Genomic DNA, 10,196 nt, shown 5'->3' on the forward strand with positions numbered 1-10,196 from the left:
ATTAGGCAAATTACATGGTCACTTTTTTAAACTTCCCTGTTAATGCAGCGTATTGAGAAAACAAATGCAACTCTTTCATTTTAACTAATCAACTTACCTCGGGTGGTACACACATTTCAAAAAGTACCTTTCTTGGTGGATAAATGCCTAAAGACCAGGTGCAACTCACCGCACTGCCGTTAACGTTACTCTGCAGAGCCTGTACACACAGCGCCGTGGCCACGGTAACCGGGAGGGTTCCGGAGCGTTTGACCTGCAGAGGGAGCCGTTGCTAAATAATAGAAACCCTCTTGCTGATTGGTCAGTTCTGTAATTCCAGATTATCAGCAGTTATGTAGCACAAATTATATATATATTTTAATAGTATATGCATAATTCTAATACATTTATTAGCCAGTCTGCAATCTTTTAGGTCTGAGACTCTTTCTGTGAGCTTGCTGACCAAATAGTTTTTTTTGCTCCCTGTAGATCAACTGTCAATGCATATTCCCCATTTGACCATAACAGCCACAGATACACAAAGAAATCACAAAAAACAACAATACCTATGTAGGCATATTGAGTAACAGGTTGCACCATATGCAATAAAGGCGATTCATTAAGTGAATTCATTAAATCAATTAAATTCATGATTTACAGACTCTAAAACTCAACACCCAGGATATTTATGTTTACTTTACATCGTATATTACATATCATACATAATATAAATGTATTATGGTCATCAATTGCATCAGTGGTTTGTAATACCCATTACACTGTAGGGATGTCCCTCTATCTGCCTCCACAAAAAGCAAGCATGTGATGTCATCCACAGCCCCAGCCAGCTCTTATCAGCACAGCTCAGTGTCGCCTCTGACTCTGCTGCGAAACACACGCTGCAGGACTACTCTTGAAGAAATCTCTAGAATTGTGTTTTTGTCTCTTCCTGCAAAGGTTCAACTCTCAGACTGAAGGAATACTCTTCAAGGCAAACACGGTGTTTTTATTCTTTTTCCTGCTCCTGTAAAGGTAGGTTTCTTGAATAGTTTCAGCATGTCGATTTTGATTAATGTTTAAGCACTGTGGTCATGAAAACAGGTCAAATGTTCATTTTCGCATGTCACATTGAATTGTGAAATGTTGTACTTCAGGATATACGGTATGTTGCAGGCCAGATGGAAAACAGGGACGCACACATACATCAAGTTGTTAAATGTCAGAGAAACAAATATGGTTCCTCTTAACTTTGCTTGAGTAGAATGTGATGAAAATTGTCCCCCAAAAATCCGTTTATTTAGTAAACGTGAGTATTAAACAGGGAGAAATTTCATGTATACCACAAAACACATGTTTGTAGAAGGCAGACGAGTCAAACCTCTTTGAATGACTGTTCCACACATTTAAACATCAAGGGTGTGAAATTGGATTTCCTACCTAATAAACGGTACTTTACATGGGAAAGTGTGTACATGTTTGGTACAACTTTACAACTTTACTTTGAGTTATTAAGTGTATTTGTCTGCAATTAGAGAGATAAACTGTGTCTTGGGTGTGTTCAAGAAGATATTAATCTTACAAAGCAGTCAGGGGAGTTGGAAATTAATAAAGTATCTTGGTCTGTGTCTATGAACTGTTCTTTTTTCCAAATGAGTAACCAGATTTTGGGAAAAAGTGTGTCAAACTCTCTTGTGTAGCATGACTAAGAGAACAAAGTTGTGTAGATGTTGGCTTTGTGAAGGATACATGGTGATTTACAGGGAAGTTAGATTAAACAATGATAATGATATGACAGGAATGAGACTTATCATTTAGACTCTATGCAGCAACTACATGAGATAAAGAGTGACAAAGATTCTTAGCTTGTTACTGCTTTTCCTGTTTAGAACTGTCATGATTTCCACTGTCTCACATCTTGTAGATATACAGTGATTGCTTAACATTCAGCTTTCTGATGAAAGCATCTGTTTAAAGACTTTGCAGCACATGCTTTTACTTAATTTGCCACATTTATGTCTTTTGGGCCAACCTTGGTTAAACTTGCTCGACGTGCATAATAAGTATGCAGGAAGGAAGCTGTGAGGAACAGAGGAAGCAAAAGGACAAATCTGTAACCCTAACGTCCAAAAGTGGAGACCTCCCTTTCAAAATGTAAAACATGGTTTTGCAGACAAACTTTTAACATTTAAGTGTCTATTGTTACAAAGTCTGTAACAGTCTCTCTTTTTCCCAGTTACAAACGTACCTCAGACGACCAACGGTGATCAGAGCACAGATGGATGTAAACTGCTTCACGTGTCTGCTGCTCCTGTGCGCCCTCAATACGGTATAGCTGTTGTATCTGATCTGGTTCACCTGAAATATGCTGTTTTAGCTAAATATGTCACCTTCACATTAATGTGTTGTATGATTGTGCAGCGTCACCATTTCTTTTTAGATCATCCAGTCAGTTTTGAAGTTGTTTCAGTTCGATTTTTTGTTTTGTTTCTGTATTTCATATATTCTGGCCATGCATTTGTGAAATTAGAACAATATGATCCCACTAAATATCCTGTTTTTAGAATATTTATACAAAATTTGTAAAGCCTTCTTGTTATTTCTCTTTATTTGATTGACTGAAACATCAAATCAAAGCGATTTTGATATTGTGCCTCCATAAAGTTGAGGGACTAGTGAGAGACAGATTAAAAGAAGAATGGAGAAAATTGCAGCAGCAGAGGCTGAAATGTACTACTATTTAGGTCCTGATGTGGGTCAAACTTAATACTACACTTCCCACAATTCAACTTGATAGTAATTGTAGCTCCACCAGAGCCCTTGATGACATTATTCTACTTGTGACATTGTCATTGCATTAAAATTATCTATATCATGTGTTTTATCAACTTAAATTCTCTTTTGTTAGCGCTCACTTGACACTCAGATTTTGTATATAATCTCTCTAAAGCTGCTTGTGGTGGCGAGCCCTGAAGATGAATACCAGGAGCATCTGAACCATCGGGGGGAACATAAGTTGACGCGGCACCAGATCGCCACGGCCCAGTACGAATGTTTCCAGAGGATTGTGAAGGAATCAAAGCGTAAAACGAAAACAATAGGTGAAAGGACTGTCTCAAAAACATCTTTTGATGTTACTATAATTCATATTAAGTCACTGTAACATTTCACTGTGTGTCCGTTGTTGTCAGCAGGGCCAGTGTGCAACGCGACGTGGGATGGGTGGCTGTGCTGGGACGAAACTGAAGCCGGACCAACGGAGCAGCGCTGTCCAGACTACTTTAAAAATTTTGATTCTCATGGTATATTTTGTTGTTAACCCTTACTAATGTTACAAACCTTTAATATTTTTGTGTAATGTTGAGTTGAGACTATCATTGAATACTTATTTTGAGAGCAGTTTCCCTGTTTTTAAAATTAGCTCACTAATTAGCATGCTGTAGCTCATTTCTGTATTCCGTGAACAGAAATGTAAAATCGTGGTTGCAAATTTGTTGACAGCGATCGCATCCAAAGTGTGCTCAGAGACAGGCCAGTGGGGACGCCACCCCGAGAGCAACAGGACATGGACAAACTTCACAAACTGCCAAGCCAACACAATGCATCATGGGACAGTAAGGAGGAATAAAGACAATATAAATATGTAAAGCACCTTTGACTGTGGAGTTGCATTCATTTTGTTTTCTTGCAGGTTGCAATGACTCACTTCTACTTGGTCATGATTGGTCACGGCCTGTCGCTGGTGTCACTTCTCATATCATTAGGAATATTCTTCCATTTTAAGTAAGTGTAGAAGCTTTCTTTATGTCTAAGTTACGCACATGAAAAGTCATGTCTAATCTGAAATGTCTCCTCTTGTAGGAGTCTGAGCTGTCAGAGGATAACGCTCCATAAAAACCTCTTCTTCTCATTCGTGCTGAACTCCATCATCACCGTTGTCTGGCTTACAACAGTGGTGAAGAAACAGGGACACACATACAACGATTCTGTGAGTGGTTCGACTCTACACGTTGAACCAAACATCGCTCAACATTTTCAGCGTCGGTAAAATTATGACGGCTCGTTTTCTCGTGTAGGTGAGCTGCAAGCTGCTCATGTTCATCCACCTGTATCTGTTGAGCTGCAACTACTTCTGGATGCTGTGCGAGGGCATCTACCTGCACACTCTGATTGTTGTGGCAGTGTTTGCAGAAAAACAACATTTCATGTGGTATTATCTGCTGGGCTGGGGTAAGTGAAGCCTTATGTCAATATTTCACTCGGCACACTCTCTCACACTGAAATGTTATAAAAGTTCGAATGTGGTTTTGCAGGTTTTCCACTCGTGCCAACGGTGATACATTCAATAGCACGTCAGTGCTACTACAACGACAAGTGAGTCTTCTTGATCTAAAGGTATCATTGTACCTAAATCATGTGTCTCCATACTGTATAGTATGATGATCTGATTTATGCATTCACAGATGTTGGGTCAGCTCAGATACTTCCTTGCTGTACATTATCCACGGACCCATCTGCGCTGCATTGGTGGTAAGCCCTTGTGGGAAATCCAGATTTACTTACTAGACACTGTTGTGCAGCCGTCCTTACTTCTTACTTGTTGTGAGGGATTTCTTCCTTCAGTATGATCATCATGAAGGTGTTGAAAATGATCGTCACCATGTTAAACTTTCCTTTGTTTTTGCGTCAACTGTACAATAATGCCTTTTGGATTCCAGGTGAATCTTTTCTTCCTGCTGAACATCGTTCGGGTCCTCATCACCAAGCTGAGGGTGACGCACCAGGCCGAGTCCAGCCTCTACATGAGGGCTGTGAGAGCCACCCTCATCCTCATCCCCTTGCTTGGCATCCAGTTTGTCCTGCTGCCCTACAAGCCCCAGGATCACTGGGTCTCTGAAATCTACCTGTACATCATGGAAATCCTCATGCACTACCAGGTCAGTGCTTACTCACAAGGAGAGTTCCACAGTCAAAAAGCATTTGTATTAACCAAATCAAAGTCACTAGTGCATGCTATTAAAAGTGCTGCTGTAGGAACCGACTGTGAAAGGGCAATATCCTCAATCATTTTGTGGTTTGCAATTTCAAATATTTCAAGAATAAGAGCATGAACATGGGACACGGTGAGCAGCTGTTTGAGCTTAGGGGATTTCCTATCTTGTGTAATTTCTCACGAAACTCTTTTTTTCTCATGCAGGGTCTCTTGGTTTCTACAATATTCTGCTTCTTCAACGGGGAGGTGAGTAATGAGCACTAACAACATTTCATGTTTCAAACTTTGAATTCACTGCCCATTTAATTCTCCCTATGAGATTAGGCCACCAATTCCTGAGTTCTCAAGATAGGGACAGAAAGGGACAAAGTGTCTTTCTAAGGGACGGTTTCAGAGTTCACACGGCTTTTAATGGTAACATTGGACCTGTTCACGCTTGGCAATAAAAAGCATATGGTTCACAGGGCGAGGATTTTTGAAATGTTGAGGTTATGAGTCCCCCAAACCCATCAAGAAACCAAAAAGACAGTCTATATATATATTTTTTTTTAAATGGTTGGATTGAATTTATTCAGTTAACTGTTTGTGCTACATGTTGTTTAAAGCCCCTTTTCCTTTACAGTGAATGCATTAAAGGTGTCGTTTGGATGCTGTTTTCCCAAAGATAAGATAAAATGTGAGAAGGCATTTAAATCCTCCACACATCCCCTTTGTGTCTCTTCCTGCAGGTCCAGAGTGTTCTGCGGAGACACTGGAACCAGCAGCGAATGCAGTTCTCCGGCACGTTTGCCAACGCTGACTTCTTCCGCTCGGCCTCGTACGTGGCGTCGTCGCTCACAGAAGTCCACCGCTGCTACAGCATCGAAAGCCACACCGAGCACATCAACGGCAAGAGATACTCAGACATATTCAGATCGGACAGCCCGTTCGTGTGAAGGTGGTGCCTCAGGCTCACTGTTTCTTTGACTCTTTACAAGATGTTATGAAGATTGATTTCTTCTGGGAGTTTTACTGCTGTTCATGGCAACTGAGTACAAACTTTTCCCTTTCACATAAACTCACATATTTCTTTTTTGACTTTTTCTCACGAATATTACCACAACAGAAGGAGCTTGAGACCAAAGCCGCGGTTTCTTCATCATTATTTACATCCCACTAATGGAAAGGACACAAAGAAGACATGAAGAAGGCCCTGTGATTCAACCGGCCTCACCGGCCTCAAAGCATTAACACAAGGAATGAATGCTTTTTGCATCACGTGGAATAAACTTGGACAAGAAGCTGTTCTGTTGAGCTGACATGCAAAGAGAGATATTTCTTCTGGGCATTTTGAGGATGTTGATGCCATTTAGAAATGGGTAGTTATTGATTGAGGGTGTTGTGGAAAGGATATGCACAAAAACCCTGTCGAAATACTCAAATCTGAAAAATCATTTCAGGTTAATAAACTTTTCTTTGCAGGCAGAAATGATCTCATCGATTAGTGCCGAAACAACAGTCGCTGAATAGCAAAGAAAGTGTTGGTCTCTCTGACTAGAGAGGCAACTGTTGTGCCTTCAAGAAAGTAAAAGAGCAAAGTACCAAGATTCCTGTTGGTAGTACTATAACTAGACTTGTAAAGTATACAAAAGTGAAAACACTCACAAAAAAGAAGAAATAAACAGCTTGCTTTGCTAAACGTCATTCCTGCTTTGACTTTTGAATTGAAGGCGTGCAACTCAGAATATAGGGAGAGTTTTCTATTTATGTATTATTTCCTTTAGCTAAGTTAAAAACAAATAAAGAGGTTCACAATAAAATGTTGTCAGAAACATACGCTCACATTGTCTCATGCCGTCATAGCTACAGTCGATGCTCCGTAAGGCTCACCATTTTCATGTCTTTATAACTTTTCCATAATGCTTGTTATGACTTAGAGCCTCATAATATCATAATAACAATGCTGTAGAGATTATTGTGAGATACTCACAGTGAAAATACGACTGAAAAGCATGTTTCTGTACATTTTATTTGTGTATGAATTAAGTATTTCAAGGTACACAATATATGAAGCCTTTAGTGTACTTTGTATATTTTTCCAGTCAGCTAACACATCATTGTATATTACTTTTGTTACGTTTTTTTTAAATCAACAAACTGTAGCTGGTTAGTTAATGGTATAAAGTTGTTGAAGGTTAAAATGTTTTTAGATTAATTATGTAAAGATGTTCGTGTCCGGGAAACACTTTCAGCAGGAACTGACTTATGTTGATTCACTGATCAGATGAAGTTTGTCACCTCCAGTTAGAAATAAAAGTTAGAGTGAAATTAGAGTGAAGAGCTGCTGGTTTCAGCCTTCCAAAGAAGGAAACTCAATGATAAAAGGGGGGAAATTATAAATATATATAGCTTTCAACTAATGTTATTAGGTGATGTAAAAGTGGTCTTATATAGATGTAGACCATAGAATATAGTCAAAAGTCCTGCAAAACGTTAGTAAGTGACTCTTGAGTTTAGAATATTTTACCACAGATGGACAGAATCTGATGTAAAACATAGATGTGTGTGTTTTCTCATTGCACAACATTAGTTTAGTCACAGTCTGAATCTCTTTGTTTGTATTGAAATATAAATGTTGTAAATAAAGGCAGGCTGTTTTAAACTGACATTCAGGAAAAAGAAGAGTGACCGTATTTGTGTTTCTCTTCTTAATGTCTCTTCTATTGTTCTCCTCAAAGACGGACAGAAAAGAAAGAAAGAAAATATTTAATTCAGGGTGGAATTCCCTTGTCTGACCGTAGAAAACGTTTTCCTCTGAAGTGAGTATTGTTTCCAGACAAAGCAGGGCGTGCTGTCTGTTCCTCATCCAAAAATGTATATACGTGACCAGGTGTAATTAGGAAGTCCCAAAGGAAAAGGGCTATATCTATTCTTTCAGTGCATCATTCTTTAAATGAACAGAGATGCTGTTAACTTTACATGCCACTTCTCCTTCTTCCGTCTGCAAACACATGATGATCAAAAGCATGTGTGCTCGACGGTTTATCATTGCAAGTGATCTACGAGCTACTTGCATGCCTTTCACTGGGATGACCTCAATCCATGAAGGATTTTGTGGGTTTGCATGGCGCATCGCAGTAACACTAAACATCTGACACAACTTTTAACTTGCATCCTGTTGCATCAACATGAGAGAGTATCCTGTGTGGTATCTGATGGCACAGGCTTCCTTTAAAACGGAGATCAAAAATACTGTCAATTTAAAGCGTGCACACAGAGATCTCAGTGAAGATGTTTTTAATGTCTACCGATCCCAACATCGATCCCACCTCCCTTTATTTACCTCAGTGGAAATCAGACCAGTGGATGCATTGCAGGCTTCCTGTTTCTAAGAATACATTGCCATTGAACTCTTGATCCGTTGGCTCTTGTGTTCTGGTAGCAAACACTTCCTCAGTCTCATGACTAACACTTGTTTACTGGCTTAACTTCCGCACGCTTCTACAGAAGTTTGAAGCATTTAGCCGATGTTTTGAATTTCCAGTGTTCTACATTCGGGGTATTTGTCAGTGACATTTCCACAGGACTTGACTGAATGGAGACATAATACATCAGGTTTCCTCGTGGTGCTGCAGAAATGTTTTGAAAACAATCACGTAAATCTGTTCCACATTTAGCTTTAATTTGGCTGACGCACTATTCTGGAGTGATTACCCATGAATGAGAAACAGACCCTTGTGACCTATACAGACCGTTTCATCCGACCTTAGTACATTTCTGCGGACCTCAGATTGTCCTCATAGCAGGAACAAATACACTGCAGGAATTTAGCTGGGAAGTTACCTCAGTAGGTACGAGCTAAACATTAGATTAGAACGGGCAGAGAAATACTTCAGCGACCCTGCAGAGGGACATAAAGACAAAGATCTATCTGTGAAGAGTGACATGCATGTATCATTAGTATGGAAGTCTCCAAAAAAACTCAAGCTTGCTACTGTTCTATCATTCATTCATACCTAAAATTCAATTCATGCGTGTAATGTAAAAAAAAACTGGAGCTCGGACGAGTTTGTGGGACTCTAGATTGTTCCTAGAGAGGGATATTTCCTATTCGTCAGGAGTATGAGTGCATCCTTGGAAAAAATCCTTGATACACAAGATATGATGCACTTTACCTTCACATCAACAGTGACAATGGTATGTTAGGAATGCAAAGAGTAAAAAAAAAGAGCCAAACACCATTAGAGGTGAAGCCAGAAAATGAATCTCCACGTCAGAAACAAAAGATATTTTGCATTACAGCTTTACAAATTGATCAGAAACACAAGCTGAAAAAACGGGCAAACTTTTTCTCCTTCGAAAGGAAGAATGACTCAAACTTGAAACAATGAGTTGCTGCCGTTTCCAATAACTCCACTTCATCAGAAACCCACGCTGTATGCAGAGTTATCAGTTGAAACCGAACACATAACGCAACGCTCTGCCATTCACGCACACACATACCATACTTATATCTGGCTCATAGCTTGATCTGACCACTTGTGCATGCTGGGGATGTCTCACTCTTGAGAACAATGGAATGAGTTCTTGGCTGTTCTCGAGGGCGTGGAGGGCATATAGTACAGGGGTTGGGGTGAGCAATGTGGCCCGGCTGTATGGATGTGACCCGCGTTTGGGTGGGGCCTGCAGGAAGTCTGCTGCTTTCAGCCCGCTGCTGCAGGGTCAGGAATTATCTGAGCAGCTCATCACGGAGTGATGTCAACACTCGTTGACGGGTAGCGACGCTGTTTGGTGTTTCTGGAGGAACGTCATGATCAAAAGTGTGAATACATCATGTGAAGAGTTTATTTCCAGACTCTTACTACTTTTTTGTGTGTTCTTTGGAGCTGTGGCCCTCAATAAACGTCATCACCTTTTACCCTAGCTGCATCGAAATAGAAAGAAAACCCTGCCTGATATCTATTATTTTAAAGATTTACATATGTTTTATTCTGGTGTTCAGGTTGCACCACATTCCCAGATCTCAGCATTTAAAGGGTTGAGTACAATATTATTACAATAGTACTAATAAAACATTGGTCAAAACCTATGAAAATATAATCCAAGCTTTCATAAACAATAATTATCATTGAAAGAGCTGATGCATAGACTCATAATCTGGTGAACCCTGGTCGGGTCCAACGAACCGGACCAAGACCGCCTGAAGAGGTGGACCACAACTAACAGTCAACAATACAGGTATGAAAGT

The 10,196-nt window shown here is 39.9% G+C and overlaps 1 protein-coding gene across 1 annotated transcript; it reads left to right on the top strand.

The window, feature by feature from the left end:
• The first annotated feature begins 902 nt into the window (after positions 1-902).
• On the top strand, positions 903-7,534 carry calcrlb (calcitonin receptor-like b). Its single transcript, XM_079185540.1, has 13 exons — positions 903-1,011; positions 2,213-2,305; positions 2,927-3,077; positions 3,171-3,278; positions 3,478-3,590; positions 3,668-3,759; positions 3,838-3,964; positions 4,053-4,206; positions 4,290-4,350; positions 4,440-4,506; positions 4,695-4,913; positions 5,174-5,215; positions 5,698-7,534. The coding sequence occupies exons 2-13, from the start codon at positions 2,255-2,257 to the stop codon at positions 5,902-5,904; spliced, it is 1,392 nt and encodes a 463-aa protein (XP_079041666.1). The 5' UTR covers positions 903-1,011; positions 2,213-2,254; the 3' UTR covers positions 5,905-7,534.
• Positions 7,535-10,196: the final 2,662 nt, after the last annotated feature.

This window comes from Pholis gunnellus (assembly GCF_910591455.1).
Source record: "Pholis gunnellus genome assembly, chromosome: 24".
Lineage (NCBI taxonomy): Eukaryota > Metazoa > Chordata > Actinopteri > Perciformes > Pholidae > Pholis > Pholis gunnellus.

Bases quoted from the DNA above. Each gene is read 5' to 3' on its own strand.
- calcrlb (XM_079185540.1), top strand. From the start codon at position 2,255: ATGGATGTAAACTGCTTCACGTGTCTGCTGCTCCTGTGCGCCCTCAAT. The intron at 2,306-2,926 runs GTATAGCTGTTG...ATCTCTCTAAAG, and splicing joins TCCTGTGCGCCCTCAATACG to CTGCTTGTGGTGGCGAGCCC. The intron at 5,216-5,697 runs GTGAGTAATGAG...CTCTTCCTGCAG, and splicing joins TCTGCTTCTTCAACGGGGAG to GTCCAGAGTGTTCTGCGGAG.